Source organism: Bidens hawaiensis, unplaced genomic scaffold (genome assembly GCF_021521415.1).
Source record: "Bidens hawaiensis isolate Kalapana, Puna unplaced genomic scaffold, B.hawaiensis_p1.1 tig00015610_1, whole genome shotgun sequence".
NCBI lineage: Eukaryota > Viridiplantae > Streptophyta > Magnoliopsida > Asterales > Asteraceae > Bidens > Bidens hawaiensis.
Genome location: NW_027492396.1, coordinates 460,070 through 477,628, shown reverse-complemented (window position 1 = coordinate 477,628; position 17,559 = coordinate 460,070). Strand labels below are relative to the sequence as shown.

At 38.9% G+C, this 17,559-nt stretch overlaps 1 protein-coding gene across 1 annotated transcript; it reads right to left on the bottom strand.

Moving 5' to 3' along the window:
* Positions 1-2,744: 2,744 nt before the first annotated feature.
* LOC143549483 (disease resistance-like protein DSC1) lies at positions 2,745-5,550 on the bottom strand. Its single transcript, XM_077040383.1, has 2 exons — positions 3,838-5,550; positions 2,745-3,751 (listed from the first exon to the last, which is right to left on the bottom strand). The coding sequence occupies exons 1-2, from the start codon at positions 4,837-4,839 to the stop codon at positions 3,491-3,493; spliced, it is 1,263 nt and encodes a 420-aa protein (XP_076896498.1). The 5' UTR covers positions 4,840-5,550; the 3' UTR covers positions 2,745-3,490.
* Positions 5,551-17,559: the final 12,009 nt, after the last annotated feature.

Below are 17,559 nucleotides of genomic sequence, written 5' to 3'. Positions count from 1 at the left end.
TCTCAGATAATGTGGGCCATATAGTTTCACTATTCCTATATTTTACACAACTTTTATAAAATAACTGATTAAAGTAAACAAGTTATATAATTATTCTAAAAAAACAAAACGTACCGTAACAAAAATACTCCAAGGTGTCCCGAGTTGTTTTATCGGCCATCTTTAAATAGTCGTCGTTGATGTCGGCCGTGTTTCCGTAGGCGAGCACGCGTACGGCTGACGTAACCTTCTGAATAACCGTGAATCCTAGCGTCCCACGTCAGTCCGACTTTTGCTTAAAGTAATCAAGCTCACGCTCCAAATCATTGGTGATGCGCATAAATAAATTTTTAGACATCCGAAAACAACGCCTAAAGGTCTTCGGGTTCTTGTATCTCGGCGAGTCGCAGAAGTAATCCGCCATCAACCGGTTGTTGGCTTCGGTACGATCTCGTTCGATATATGCTCTTTTTGAAACCGGGGGTGGTGGAGAGCTAATCGCACTCGTAAAGGAACTCATATAAGTTGTCGCGAGCACAATCGCACTCGTAACCGTCTCTTCCTCCGCGTCTTCTTCGGCTTGTTGGTCGGGCCCGAAAATCCGTTTATATATAGATGGAGGATCCATTTATATAGTGAAGTTTCTGTGAAGAAATATAGAGTTGAAAGAGATATTTTATAAATTTGATGAGTTTTGATTGGGGATGAATTGGTTTAATATATAGGAAATAATTTTTTTTCTTAAACTTCCAACGGCTCCCCAACGGTAATATTAACGGCTCTTTTTTGATTTTGGTGCCATTTTTCGCGTTTTGTGTATAACTTGCAAATAAAAAAAAACCCATAACGCCGGGGGGGGCGGTGTTCCCCGGCGTTATTGGCCATAAAGTCGCCCCATAACTCTCCATTACTGATGGTCTAACCATGTTAGTTATTTTTGTTAAATATTATCACATGCCAAGCATGTAAGGGTAACATGGTAATTTCGCTTCATCCTTTAATCAAACGCCAAATGTACAATAATAGATTCCGCTTAATCTGACTTTTGTGTTCCTGATTTTGATTCTTTGGAGTTTGGATTTTCAGATAATATACTTCAAAAATTTATTCTCTCATATACTTTTCCACCAGTTTGTGACCACATTGCCCCTGGGTTTTTAATTACCATCTGCCTCATACATGATGTTTTTAATTACGATGCAATTAATTTTTAACGATCCCATATAGTTTTTATCCGATGGTAGACCTTATAGTACTTCTATTTCATAAACAGTACATTACAGAACTAAATCAGGGGGAATACCTAACAAAATTAGATATGAATTAACTAATCTCTCATTTATGGATTAACTAGCTTTGTCTACTAGGAAGGTCATGCTACAATATATATATACAATAAGAATTAATGACACTAACTCAATAGGTGATTTTGTCCATTTACTGACAAAAGTTGGATGTTAATTTGTTTGATTGCAGTTAGACTGTCTGTTGTGGCAATTTCAACTCATTTACTTAACAATGGGTCTATCCGGGTTACAATATATTTCATAAAAGTAAAGATTTCATAAAAAAAAATGGACATCTAATGATGAGCCTGTGTACTGATTTAACGAGTAGTAAGACCTACTAACTCCGAATTCGAGCAATATGGTATATATGGTCGAATGGACGGGTAGGTGTAATGGGTCAAAAGGGTAACTCTTTGGCATTGGTTGTGTCGATGTGTCGTGTCGGATCAGGTCGGATTGGGTGCATTTGCTCAGATTTGTAATAATAGGATAAGAATAATAAAGCATTTTTGCACGACTGCAGACCCCAGTGGTTTACACTTTAGTCTTTACATAAGAAAATGGTAGAGGTGGCAATTTTTGTCCTGTTTAGTTATGAACAGATCAAATTAGGCTGTGTTTAAATCAAATGGGTCGAAAGCGGTTGAAAGTTTTTAGAAATCTAAATTTAAAGCCTACAATCTCCTAAATCATTTTACTCCGATCATTATCGTGATATTGTAATGTAATTAACGCCTTAATTGTTTTGAAAGGTTTTTCAAAAATGGAAGGAAAAAGTGTGGCGTCACACCGACCCATACTAAAAATATGAGCCGTTTCAATTCCAACAATTTTGACCCATTCACGACCTCCCCGGCACACCCACTAGAATATGGGGTTGTAATGTTGTATTTGGCTATTCTTGTGTAGCAAATTCCATTGCAGTATCAACCAACTCCTATATATAGATACTTACAATTACATATATAATGTAATTTTACCATTAACTACATTATGCAGTTGAAATTATTTTGGCTTGAATGGTTACATTTTCATTTAAATTGGCAAGCCATATCAGTCTTTTCTATAATAAAAAGCGATAGCTTGAATGGATTGTGTCAAGTTGCTATCAAGTTTCTTCAAAGGCGTGCCACTCAAACGTTCATGAATCTAGCTTCCTCCGTTTAGCCTACAGAGATTAACAACAGATTAAAAAAAATAAAAAATTAACACACCTTAGTCTCATATGCTTATAGAAAGCTAACATAGTCATTTTATAGAACTTATGTCAAACTTTTACAAAAGTCAGTGTTCAAAATACAAACCTCTTACAAAGTGAAAACCATATGATTTAAATATACAACCTTTTAAACTAAGACCCTAAAAGTGTGTGTTTGATCCAATCACATAGACTGTTTAGATCAAGCTTATAAACAATTAAACATACAATGGTTTATATATTTTATTTTAATCTATATCATATTTCAACTTTAGCAAACATAACCAAGTAGAAACGACTGAACTTAATTGTACTTTTACGAATATAATTATATAGAACCAAATGTTTACGAACATAAACAAACAATCGAGACATAACATTTGTGTTCATTTGGTTAACTTTTGAAAAGTTCTAATGAACACGAATTCCGTGCTTTTAATCATGTGATGAGAGAAGGACTTTGGTGTTAAATGTACCTGACGAGCTATTTCAGACTTGTTTGGTGAGAATGCTCTAAAGTTCACTTCAGCATCTAGTGAAAAGAAAAATAAAAGACAAAAGGTTACACAATAATTGATTAAAATTATTATTCACATCCACTTGGGGATGAAGTAGTTGTGGCATATTACAACTGACTGTGGGTGTAAATTACTAACAGAAACTGCATCTACCTTTAAAAAGGAGACTGTTTTTAATGAAAGCACGACTTATACCGTCATTAGCCAAAAATCCAGAGCGATGTAAGAGGTATTCTCCTGATTTTAATTGAAAAGCGGAGATGAAAAGCGGAGAGATCTCCACCAATGATGTGATTCCATGACTTGTAATAACCCAACACGTCTTCTTCTTCCTCCTCAATCTTTTCATCTTCATCATACACAACACTAATTCCGCATTCCTTTGTAACTGGCTTATTAGTACCTAAATGCGGAACATGCGTTACAGTAATAGTAATGAAGTCACCGCCTTTCATCTCATTCGGCCCAAACATCCAATGGCTTAACAAAACTAAACAATCTCCACCTTACTTCACTTCGCCAATACAATGATCATAAATCCATGTGTAGTTTTCTGTATTATTACTAATTTCGATCCATGGCATCTTAACATATTCATCTGCACATAAATGAGATGTCCCCACACAACAAAAATTTAATCCGCGTAGCTTGTTAGTAGATGATGGGATGGTAAATGACATAGACGGACCCTCAGTTCTATATTCAATCCAATTCGGCATCTCATTCCCCAAATAAAATGTGCTAAATATTCCAAATTCATAATACATCTGCCAATTGAAAACAAGATTAATCACGTTATATATATGTGTACGCGATGTGTTCACACAACCATAGACAAGTAATTAGAAGAAACCTGGGTTTGACATTCAACTGATGGTCCTCCAGTGCGAGTTCTCATACGCCTTTCTCTAATAAACTCTAAATCTGACCAGGCCAAACTATGTAGTACCTTTTCCTCAACACATGCCATATCTTGAATTTTCACCATGCCATCAATTTCAAATGAAGAAGGTGGTAATACTCCCCAAGCTCCTCTTAATCTGAGTGGGAACATTTCTGGATCAAATTTTATTTTCCTTAGCGAAGTCTTTCTATAAAACTTGTCGATTGATAGTTCTCTTAGCATCGGTGGAGGATGCTCAATTGATATAACCATTCCACAGTAATTCATACAAAGTATCTCAAGCCTAGGAAGGCTTCTCACGCAATCAGGCATTGAAACAATTGGATTATTATCCAAACGTAATTCCTGTAACATGGACAGGCAACTTAAGTCCTTGGGAAACGATTCGTTAGACAAATTGTTATTTGCAAGTGACAAAATTCTCAATGAGCTCGGTAGAGAAAATGAAAAGAGCTTCAAATCACTTGGTATAGTCTTGATTTGTGATTCACGGGAACCGCAACCATCTAGCAACAAAGTTTTAACTTTCTTTAACTTGGCTATGAATATTGGAACCTTTTTAAGCTTGTAGCAGTAACTCAAATCAACGTGGACAAGTTCAACACATCGCTCAATTGATTCACACACCTCAATCAAGTTTATGCACTTTCGAAGTATCAACCTCTCAAGTGCAGGGATTTCCAAAAAACCACCAACACTATGAAGATGTATACTAAAGCTCAAATCAAGAATCTTTAATGAACCAAGCAATCGTTTGTCTTTTGACATGTCAAAAGATTCAATATTGCTATAAGACATGTCAAGAGCAACGAGATTCTCCATTGGCAAGTCTAAAGGTATAGACTTTAAAGAGAACCCGTGCATACACAACCATCTTAGTTCTTCTGGAAAGTCCTCATAAGATCCATTCATTTGCACGTAATTGAGTTGTAGTAGCATAAGATTAGCCATCTTACTCAATGACTTTGTTTTCACCTCAAATGATCCATGTAACTTCTTCTTTTTGTCAAGCAATCTCACGACAAGGGAAAGGCCTAGAAGATTTTCCTTACCCTACAAAGAAATGGAATGCAAACAAATTTATAAAGGGTATATACTTCACATAAGAATACTTTACACAACTACTAAAATATACATGACATCTTACCTTTTCTTGTTTCAACACTTTAAATGACTCCTCGTGACACCATAATCGACTACGCTTCCATGGCTTCTTAAGAGACTCTTGACGCACTAGATCTCTTCCCATATCTTGAATCAGCGAATGCATCATCAAATACTTGTTATTCCCATCACAACTAAGAAGGCATTTATCAATGAGATTTGTGATTCCAGATCTTGTCTCTAGATCACACGCTTTTAATATTTTTTGAGTAAGGTCTCTATCTTTTCCAACAAAGAAACAAGCAATGTGTTTAAACAATTCCATTTCATTGGATGACAAAGAGTCAAAGCTTATCTGAAAAACCTTTTTTATGCTTGAATGAGGTTCTTTTTTAACCCTTTTAAACACTCTTCCAAATAAGCCACATCTCGCTTATGCAATAACTTTCCCAAAACCTCAAGAGCTAATGGATGCCCATCACAATACTTCACAAGCTTCTCTGAAACCTCTCTATAACCTTCTTGGGCTTACGACACTCGAAAGCATGAATGCATAAAACCTCAAGTGATTCATATTTGAAGAAACACGGATCCACTCCCCGGGTATGGGTCCTGGATCCAGTGAGTCCACAGGGTACAATACAATAACTACTACCACGATATGAGTAAAGCTCCCTAAAGTCCAGTGACCGGAACCTGCAAAACAAACACCGTGAGTCTCGTTACAAGAAGGACAAGAGAGGGGGGGGGGTCTTCCTGTAACCACCCTCCGGCGTGAGAATCAGTAACGTTCGTAATGAAGAAAGTACTGAAGTACAGAGACTAAGTGTAGTCTGAATATAGGTGAGTGAATGAGTACCTCATACCGTTTGACAAGGTATTTATAGCCGAAAGATGATGGAAGACGATTGGGGCAGCTCTCCTCTTCTAGAAGATCTTTGATAACCGCCTGGACACGTGTCTTCTTGTGATAGGTTGGGCTATACGTCCCATGTGCAGGAGCATAACAACCTGGACACGTGTCGCCAATTGATAGGGCGGATCACACCTTGGCCATGTGCACGGTTATAACAACCTGGCCCGGTGTCCTTTGTTCATTGGTTAGTATGTCACGTATTCCCCAAGTAAGAATCATGAGCCTTCTTCTAGAAAGTATTTGAATGGTGACAGCTGTCCTACTGGCACTGTCCTCCAGTTATTTATGCGGACATATGTCTTGTCCCGCGGACAATTTTTGAGGACGCCCAGATGCTTCCGCGCGTATTATGAGGACGTTCCTCCTCTATCTTGATATGCGGGTGATCCGTTTGTCCCGTGGGTGGCTTATAAGAGCATTCTCTGTGACCCGCGGGTGGTACTTAAGGGTATTTGGGTCTTTTTGGTACCCTACCTCTACAAGTCCCCCCAGTCCAGTGTTTCTTCCGTGTGAAGTCTTTATGCGGGTGAAATTCTGGACTTAATGTGTGTTGGGGATTTTTGTTATTCGGAAGTTAGGTAGAAAATATCTTCTGTTGTATGATAGGCACGAAAAAGGACAAGTTGAGCACTCGCAGGCGCGTGAACAGATGATGTAACGTTTTTTACGGCTGTCACTGTACCCGACTGTACAACTTTTTCTCTTTTTCGAATTTCCCGCGTGACGTGTCAGTCATTGGTTGGGTGGTATTTTTCTCTCTTTACTGTTCATATCTCATCGCATTAATTGCGATGAGTATAAATAAGGAGAGGCTCCTTTTTGAAGTTTTATCGCTTTTTTCGTCTGATTATCTTCTTGCTTTCTTTCTGACAAAGTACCGATCTTTCTTATATTCTTTCTTTAAATCTTTCTATAATGTCGAATATTCAAACTGAGGTTGACGAGATAGAAGTTTCATGGGACTACTATGAATATGAGAAGTTGCTAGAGACGTATGGCATTCCACCGGAGTGGGGACCGGAATTCCCAGCCCCTGGTTCCATAGCCAGGTTTCCACCACCGCCTGGGAAAATGGTTGTGTACTCTGACTATTTCGTTCATGGGAATTTCCGTTTACCCATAACGAAATTTTTTGAGAGGTTTTTAACCGCCTATGGGATTCATTTATCCCAACTGCATTCGCGTGCTATGATGCGAATCCGTCATTATGAATTTGTATGTATAGCACGAGACATGGTGCCTCATGTTGATCGATTTCCGGTTTTTTACCGTCTTGCCAACCGGAACGGTTGGTATACGTGTCAAGGATTTTCCGACCGGAGGCTTGGGTTTGAGGTTGAAAAGTTATCCATTGATTGGCGCAACAAATTCTTTTGGGTATCTGAGGATGTTGTGCCTCTATCAATCGTTCGTCGCCCTGTGAATTCCGCCCCTTCTGGAGGTTATCACAGTTGCTCATGAGGGTCAAGAGTGGTATCGCGTTCTTACCATGGAGCCCTCACCCATGCGTGCGTTGCCGGAAGAAACTTTAGTGTGGGCAGGCATGAGTCGGTTGTGGCCAACGGAGTTTATGGAGCCCATTTTTGTAGATCTGAATGAGCGTACGTTGCCTTGTGTTTATCACCTCTCTTTTTTGAATGTTTTGATGATCCGATTTTATCTTTTACAGGCCGAAGCTCTATGTTCAATGCCCTTTTTGAAAACAGGGGCTGTGTCCGCAAGAGTATCCGCGAGACGGGGGACCAACCTATACTTGACAAGACCAAGTCCCATTTTCTGTTCCCGAAGAAGGTTCGGGCTGAACCTGTAATTTCAAATGCCACCTTTGAGACAGGTGCGTATGTTCTAAACCCTTCTCCCCTTACTGCCATTACTTCATGCGGAACGATTGCCATCTTATCATCAAGTGATGATGACGGAGATGCATCTCAGTTTTCTCCTTCGGAGGAAGAGGGAGACTCTGATGGAGGTGCTTCTGAATTTTCCTCTGTCTCATCTTTATTGGCAGAATTGGAGAAAAAGAGGGCTTTCTTAGCCTCTCAGGCAGGGCAAACAGGTGTAAAGGCTGCAGATACTGAGGCAGGACCATCAAAGAAAAAACGGAAAATTCACCGTCCCAAGCAACCGCAGTATAGCCTTGCTGACCGCCTTGATACTGTTGAGGTACATGTCAACTTTTAAATACTGTATCCTTTTTTATGGATGTTTGGATAAGCATAACTTTTTGTGCAGATCCGTTGATCTTTAGTGAGGATGTATCTGAGAAGTTATCAACACCCGCTCCTCATACTGAAAAACCATCATCCCTTTTGACAAGGGGAGAGGCGGAGGGTAAACCATCTACTCCGCCTGATGTTGCTGATATGGAGGATCAACTAACTTTCCCCAGGTTACTGTAGATGAGGGAATGCCGACTCCTCCGATTGATACTTCAACGGAAGGAGCTAATGTCCATTCTGAATCTAATACTCGTTTTGACTATCCTTTTTAGGCTGGAGGTGGTACTGACGATCAGCAAGACAATCCTACTGCTGAGGAAGAGCATATTCAGACTGACGAGCTTCCACGTCAACCTCCTCCTCAATAGTCTTCTTCCACCCCGGCTCGCCTTAAACCCTTAGGTTCCCGTTATTACAGTGATACGGGCTTGGGTGACAAACACGAGTTGTTTGTCCCTCCATGAGGCATTACCAATGGTTCTCAGTTTTCCCAACCGATAACTTGTATGGAATTTGTTGAACATTGCGCACCCCCTACTGAGATGGCATATCAGCGTGATCTTTCCCGCCACGACCTTCATACAAATGTTGCTTATCATCTGGCTAATGCTTTAACCGGTAGCCAGGAGGTCTTAAGTGAGTGGCGTACTCTAGGCGGGAAGGTGGGGGAAGCTCGTCGGGCGGCTGAGATTGCCAGGAAGGAGGCTGAGGAGCATCGCGTTGCTGCCCAAACCGCCAAATGGAAACAATTTGATGCGGAAATCGCCTTGAAAAACGAGCAGGATCGCAATGTTGAGGCTGCCCGGCGATGGAAAGAAGCTTGTGAAAAGAAAAATTCCCTTCTTAAGGCTGCTCGATCTAAAGCTCAGAGGGAAAGAGATGAACTGGCTCGTGCTCAAGAAGTTAACTCTTCATTAGAAAACCAAGTGGCCCTTCAAGGCGCACGGATTCATGATCTTGAAGCAGAGCTAAAGTTGCAGAAGGAGCAAGCCAAACTTAAGGATCAGAGTGCTGCTGAAATTCAGACTGCTTATGATTCTCTCCTTCAAGCCCATGAAGAAGCTACTGCGGAAGCTAAGGAGTTCCAAGCGCGAGCGGAACGTGCGAAACAGGACCGCCAATGGTTCCTTACTCGAGGCGTTGATGCTGTAAGTTAATCTTTATTACTTGTTATTTGACTTTCACTTTTTGATGTTGGGAACTTATGTTTTCGTCTTAATAGGTTGTCCGCCATATCAAAGGAGGTAAGGAGTTGAATGACAGCTTTGCCAACGCGATGGCTGCTTCTTCCTCACTTGGGCGTGTTGTGGGCTTTCATGAAGGAATGAAGTATGCCCAGAGTAACCGCACATTCAAAGACCATCCTCTTCATGGAGTTGATGTCAAACAAGCCCGAGTAACATGAGTAAAAGAACATGACAACCTAGTGTTTTCGCTTCAGCAAATGCTTCAGGAGTTTGCATCCGCAGATGATGGCCTACAACTTTTGAAGACCTATCTTGGGGATGACTCTGAGGATGATTCTTCGGAAGATACGTCTATGAAGGCTCCGGAAGACCCGTCCGTTTCAAACCCTTAGGATAGATTTACCATTTCTATAACTTGTAGATTTTTTCTTTTCCTTCTTGTAATTATTTTTTGGACAATTAATGAGGAAGGTTTCTTTTGTCTTTTGTGAATATTCTATTCTTTTGATGAAAATATCTTTAGGAAATATTCTTGATATTTTATATCTCTTGAGAAGATTTTTCCGAAATCTTCGAATTTTTTTGAAGTGTTTGAACGTTTGGATGACTATGATGACGTGGCGGAGAGAGAAACTTATTGAGGACAACTGATAAGACGTTCATGACGCCTTTGACAGCCTGTTCTCATTATCTTGAATTTCCCGCCTGACGTGTCAGCTATCTAGCGGTCCGCGGTTTCTCTCTCCTCTGTCACTTTATGGATTGCATTAATTGCGATGGGTATAAATATAACCCTTGTGACTTCCACGTAATCTTTATCACTTTCAGATTTCTTTCAAACGGTCAAGATTTTTCAACCTTCTCTTAGATTTCTTCCCTTTTTCTGTGATTTCTTCATCTTGCTGTTATTCCGATGGCTAAAGAAAAGAAGAGTACCCCTACTATCAACGAGGTTGCCGTTTGTCTTAAAGAAGAAGACTATAATGATGTTGTCAATGTTTATGGATTGACGACGGAGTGGGAACCGGAACTTCCTTCTAGTGGTTCTATCGCTACTAACCCGCCTCCAAAGAAAATGGTTGTATACATAGACCACTTTACCACGGGGAACTTCTGGATTCCGATTACTAAATTTGTCCAATCGGTCTTAACAACTTATAGGGTTCATCTTTCCCAGATCCATCCCTTCGGGATGTTAAGGATTCGACACTTCGAATTCTGTTGCCAGACCCGCAACCTTGAACCATTTGTTGGCATGTTTACCGTTTTTTACAAGATGACCTTCCGCGATGGGTGGTATAGCTTCGCGACTGTGGAGAAGAGGGTTATAGGCACGGAATGGCTCCGTAGCCTCCATGGCTGGAAACCTAAGTTTTTCTGGATCCGAGAGGACGTTATTCCTTTCTCGATGCATAGGCGGAAGGCAAAAGAGGCTATGCCAGTGGTTGTGGCTTCCGCCCATGAAAATCAGCCATGGTACCAAACGCTGATTTCTACACTGACTCCCATGCGCCCAATCCACGAAAGGGCGATGGTGTGTGCCAAGATGAGCCGCTTGTGGCCGTTTCCAAATCTGTTATCTATGTTTTGTCATTAAGAATTTTCTGATTTGTTTCCTTGCTTTGTGTAGGTGAAGGTTCTGCCTTTAGCACCTTGTTGGATCGCAAGGGGGGAATGATGGTGCGCCGCCCAATCGAGAAAAGGGATGCGTCCTTTATTGAGCGCACCCGTTCTAATTTCGTGTTCCCCACAGCTTTCCGCCCGGAACCCAAAGTGTCCGAGGCGATGTATGCTAAAGGTGAGACGTATGTTAAAGAATGCATCCAGAAAGGTGAGGGCATTTTGAAACCCAAACCTATGACTGCTCTTACTTCTAGCGGAGTGATTGTTCTCTTCTCGTCTAGTGAGGAGTCGTCATTTGCGAAGAAGTTTATTCAACTGATGCTAATAAAGCTGTGGGCTCAACTACAGGTCTTACCCGCCAACGAGCCACGACTAATCAGGCACCAAGCCCTGATAACGCTGATGTTACTGCGGAAGTTGAGGGTCCAGAACCTGATGACGCTGCTGCTGAGGGTAAACGTCCGGTTGTTGACGTGGGTGTTTCCAAGGCGGTGGGTAAGCGCAAGGTTAATCCTGTGAAGATTGTCTTAAAGAAGAAAAAATCCAAGAAAACAACTTCTTCCGCCTTGGAAGCCCGTTTAGAACAACTTGATGCGGAGGACCCTTCTCTAGGTATGTAAATTTTGTCTCTACTCTTTATTTATTTTGAGTTGGAGAATTTCTAAACCCTTGTTAACACTTTTCAGTGAACCTGGATAACCTTTCTGAGGGTATTTCTGTTTTGAAGGATTCACCTCTTCGTCCGCCACCGCCACCTCCTAATACTGCTGAGGATCCGGTCATTGTGACAGATGATTCTCTGCTGAAGAATAAGGAGGCTGTCATAACTGATCATGGTAAGAAGTCGCCTCCTCATTATGTCCATCATTTCAGGGATGAAAGGGGGGGGGGGGGTTAAGCACGTTTCATTGAACATTTCGTAAACAAAATTGATTATTTATAGCAATAAACGAGGTACAAATAGCAAAATATATCAATGAAAATCTAGAAGCAAAATAATCCAAATGTTTGTCTAATTTATACTCAAGCACGCAAATGAACAAACGGATATTAACATAGTGCAGTACCACGGAAGCAGCGACTAAGAAGCATAAGCAGATAGGGAAACAGTTGTTGGCCAGAGGTCCTTCACCGGTGGTCAAACGTGTTATGTCTCTGTCTTAAACTGATAAACTGCAACTACAAAACAAAATTAGGTGAACAGAAAATTAACGAAATAGTGAAATCGACATATTGAAGACGATTTATTACCTTCCTAGACAAAGAAATCAAGGATCGCCAGAGTTGTGAAGATGTAGAACAGGAGCTAGTCCATCACTTTCGGCTCAAGATCGATTTGTTAATAACTTTGCACTGGATGTGCTCGTGTTTGTTGCTTTCACTGTACTCCAACTAATTTCCATTTCGAGCCCTAATTTTCACCAAATTGGGGAAAACATCAATCCGCCATCGGATAATTAAATTCAGCTTGTAAAACATCGTCTTCGATTATTTTTCGTCAACAATCCAAACTTCAAATTAATAGAAAAAAACCTAACCGCAACTGAATACATGTATAAAATCGTTGCAACTGAATCAAATAAATAAAAAAAACCTAACACAATATTCGAACAAACTAACAATCAATAGTATTAGCGGATGTAATCGAGACTGTGAGATTACCGAGTCCACCGTATTAGCTGACACGGATGATTAGGCGATGATGCGAGCAGCGAAATAAACGGCAGATGATCATAATCGAGCTGGAGATGCGAAAATTGCCAGAATAAGACGAGTGTGAGTTCGGTGGTGGCGCCGCCGGTGAGTCGCCATGGAAGACGATGGCGGTGGTGATGGAGGCGGATCTCACACACAGACACACACTCTCTAGAAAGTGGAAGTCAGATCAGTTGATTAGGTTTTAGAGAGAGAATAAGGATTTGTGTTTATTTTTGGAGAGAGGGACGAAGCCAGCCATTTTAGTTTTATTTCATTTGTAAAGTGGACTTTTCAATTGTGAAGGATGGAGCGTAATAGAGGATTCGCATGACGTAAGTTTATCTTTCAAAAGAAATTAAGTAAAAATAAATAAATAAATAAATAAATGATTACATAGTTTTATATATATAAGATCTATATAAGAAAAAAAATATTATTAAATGTTATACAAACTTAAGTGCCACTAAAAATGTGTTACAATCAAAGATGACATAGGCAAAGTGCCATTAAAAACCAAAATTAGTGGCACAAAAGCTAAATGCCGTTATAAACGTGTGACACTAGATTTTTAGTTGCATACGCAAAGTGTCACTAAATCATAATTTAGTGGCACTAAAACTATGTGCCACTATATATGCCATTAAAAACCTAAATTAATGACACAAAAGCTAAGTGTCATTAAAAATGTGTGTCACTAAATGACATTTTGTTTGTAGTGAATGTATTAGAGAAATATGATTCAGGATTTGTGTATATTGACGGTTCTTGATTATGATTTGCAATTTTGATTTTAATTGGGATTTTACGCTATAAGGAGCTTTTCTTGCATACTCTTTTAGGTAAATTGTGTGTAGAAGTTGTTTTTGTGATGATCCTTTAAGAAATGGGTCACAATTTTATAAAAAATAAACTAGCAAAGCTAATAAAGATACTCACATTCGGGAAATTGTAGTACATGAATCGTATACACATCAAAACAAAATTAACACGATATACAACATATGTATATACATTGATTCAAAGTGTGCTCTTTAACAAGTGCTTGAATTGTGTATTCTTGAATGATCTTTTATGCAGTCTTCAACGAGTGCTTGATCCACGTCTTCTTGTATGATCCTTTGTGTAATCTCCAACGAGTGCTTCATCCGTGCCTTATTGTACGATCCTTTTCTGCAAGAACGAGCAAACTAACTTAATTTGGTAGTTCCCTTAAAACCTATTTTGGGTGATCTCTACTAAAGAGTCAGTCTATCTCCTAGAATACAACATCCGAAATAGTATGTACCGCTGAGAAATGGTCATGCACTCGAGGTTACACCGAATAAACTTGTAGTGTTTGAACTTGTGGAAAAAATATGAATGTGAAGGTAGAATCGAGTAGAGAGTACTCCTCTCTACATAGTCCCCAATATATTAGTCTCAGTGGTTTTTCTCTTCTTTTATTCTTCTCTTTAACCAATGCACAAAACCTCTATTTATACATGAACATTCAGATTCATGAAGAGTCTAACAATAAATCTCAATTTTGTACATTAAGAGTAACTTATTTCTCATTATGGACATAATTAAGAAGAGATTCATAAGATGCACATAAAGAATCTCACGTTGATCTCACACTCAGTAGTAAATTTCCAATAATCCCCCGTATGAATGGAGATTGATTAAAACACATACAAAATTTCCAATAGAATCTCGACAGTTAAAAACTACAGGATAGGTAGGTATTCGCTTTGAACCTTCCTTTGGGAAGCGTACTTAGTCTTCTAGCGGTTTGCAGACATCATGTCCTTGAACAACCCCCGTTTATTTAGACAACAATACAGTTAACACAATACTCTCCCTAGGCGAGCACATCCCCTTAATGTTGTATCCATTATGGTCCTGGAACTCTAACCTGGTTTTGTGAAAGCTATTGGAATTATGCAACCCATAACTTCATTCGAAACGACCCCACTTCTCTTTCACATAAGTGATTATCCACAAATCGTTAAAAAGTAATAAACTTATGATGATTTACACAAATCATTAACCAAACATTATGTTTAGCATCACAACTTGTCATTGTTATAATAGGAATGGACTAGGAAATAATAAAACTCCCTTTACAATTTAGGAGGGTATATATGACAAATGTCGAAAAGTCAATTAAAACTATTTATAAAATACTTTTAGTAGCAAGGACAAATAAAGTGTCGAATCCACGAGGAGTGGAAAGTGCTAATGCGGTTCATTGTTACTAAATACTTATACTAAGTCGGACATATGATGTCAAGCAGTTTGAGAATTGGTTTGTTTAATGAAAACAAATTACTTTTGGTTGTAGAACGATTTGAGAAAAGGTCGAGGTTATGCAATAAACTAACTAATCATAATTTTTATCAATTGGATAATCACATAGACATGACTCGTTAATTCAGTTTGATAAATAATTACTAAGTAATTTGGTTGTGATGATTCACAGAGTTTAACCCAACGAATTGACACAACTAAATATGGTCTACCTAATTACTAATTCGTTAATATAAAACCTAGAATCTATAAATAATTAACTGTAAATGTTTCAATGACAATAAGAATCAATTTCTAAATGTTGATGAACACAAACCAAGTAATTGATGATAAATGAAAATCCCAGAGAAACAATTATTTAATCATATCAAATACACGTAAAGGTTCAATTAACCTAATGATTAATCAAAACTCAATCATTGATAGAAATCAAAAAGTAATCACACATGAAATGGTCATGGGAGGTTTAGCCTTGAATCATTGAGACAACAGCTTCTAATCTTGATTCGGTTAAAGGAAACATGATTGGAGAGGTGATTGGAGTGATTAGAATGACCCAAAATCACCCTTGGTCGCCCCTTAAGTCATCCCAAAAAGATATCTTCAAAACCTAAAAACATATACTTTTTATACTCCAAAATTCAGAAATTCGCAACCAAGTCGGGCTGCGCAGTACCGTACGGTGATCTTCACAAAACTGGACAATTCCTTACAGGCGTACGAAGACTTGTACGCTGACATTGTGCGCCATCGTCGGACAATACGATGGTTGCCGGTGTACTGTACGATTATAACAAACCATAAAAATATCAAAGGAAAAGTGAAGAAAATAAAAGAAGTAAATTCCATTCCACATTGGTGGAGGAAAGAATATGGAAAGCTTCCACCATTGTATAAATAAGAAAGTGAGTTCTTGTCCCACATCGCTAGATTATAAAACTAGTGAGCTCTTTATAAGAAAGAGAATTCATATGATTCTATTCTTATACGACAAATCACACCCAGTGGTCCTAATGGAAGGTGTGAAGCACCCTACACGAACGCTCACGGGTGTCGTGCGATGGGCTCTTTGATGGCGCACGCTTGCATCGCCGCAAGTCGCACCAAAAATTTTTGCGGTTGTCGCGGTATGCGACGGACCCTTAAGTAACCCATCACGATACGCGATGTCAATGTCAATGTTAATGTCAATGCACTAAGTTTTTGTTTTTCTTTTCTTTATATCAGATGAACCCCTAACAAAGTTTAAAGCATTTTCACAAAACAAGTCGATCTCAAATAGCCGATCAGGTACATTTCAACACCAAAATTCCATAACCATGAGTCTATGATTAAAAACACTGAATATGTGTTCATTAAAGTTGTTGGCTACGGGAAGTAACCAAATAAAACCACTTACAACCTATTGAATATATTATTATTGAGATTGAGATGCTTTCTAGGTTAACACTAATAATCTTTTTAAATAGAGTTGTTTGAGAGTCTGTAAACATTAGAAATATAATTTGGATGACTTTCAAAAAGTTTTGACTCATTTTAGTTGTTTCTCTTTTAGATAATTGTTTTTTTACCCATTAGAGCTATACAGAACCCGTTAATGAGCTGAAATTGCCACCTCTAAAACTACAAGAAAACAAATTATAACGTACCTTTTTTATCATAGGGTCATGTCTTCAAGTCAAGAGACAGTGTCTTGCAATAAATCGCTGAAAAGATTTTGACCTAAGGGATTGTTGAAAAGATCTCAAATATCATTACACGCCTAAACTCGGGTGTGCGTGTGCATAACCCAAGTAACATTTTGTATATACAAGTTGTATTTTAAATTTTTTATATTCTGTTATTGCAGTTCATATATAATTATGTGGTTTAAAAAATTGCTACAAGGCTACCATTGGATACAAGTTATATCATCATCGTACTCAGTATATCCCACCAATGACAAAGCTATGGTAGTGTCTGAGGATGGTAAGATGTAGACAACCTTACCTCTATCCCATAGGGATAGAGAGGCTGTTTCCGGTGAGACCTCAGGCTCGATAGTAGTTTTGCATCAAGCCTTGGACATAAGGCACATAACACTCAATCATCGGGACACCGGTTGATCGGTGCATGTACCATTGTCTTTCGGCTATCAACGCCCCCACATGATGCATGATTAACCTTACGCCACTATTAACGTTATTTTCACGAGATTAGTAAAATAACGTTAAAATTAGTGCAGTTTTGGTTAAAATTAAACACGCCTCATTAAGATTTTTGTAGGTCTCAAGACAACCAACGAACGAATTTTGCACTTGATATATAGTTTGAGACGAGTGCGGTAAATCAAACGATTGAACAAAAATATAAAGATAATATGGATAGTGAACGATCTCGTTGTCGGTTAAAAGATTTTATACATAAAAGATAGAACCACCCACCCAAGGTGAGCTCCCCTTGAGTGGTGATTTACAACATACAAACACACACATACAAAGACATAAATATGACATATTTATAGCCTAATTAACATATTATAGAAGCTTTTCCGTTAAAGCTAAAAGTGTTCCCGAAGCTCTCGTCTCGTATCCGGATTTCGCGTCGGCTTTAATTATTTACTTGACCAATAAATATATAACGGGTTTCGTATTGA

What these genes read in the sequence shown, in the direction of transcription:
- LOC143549483 (XM_077040383.1), bottom strand. Translation starts at nt 4,839, where the DNA reads ATGGCTAATCTTATGCTACTACAACTCAATTACGTGCAAATGAATGGA. An exon ending in CAGTTGAATGTCAAACCCAG is followed by an intron (nt 3,752 to 3,837) that starts GTTTCTTCTAAT and finishes TTCAATTGGCAG; the next exon opens with ATGTATTATGAATTTGGAAT.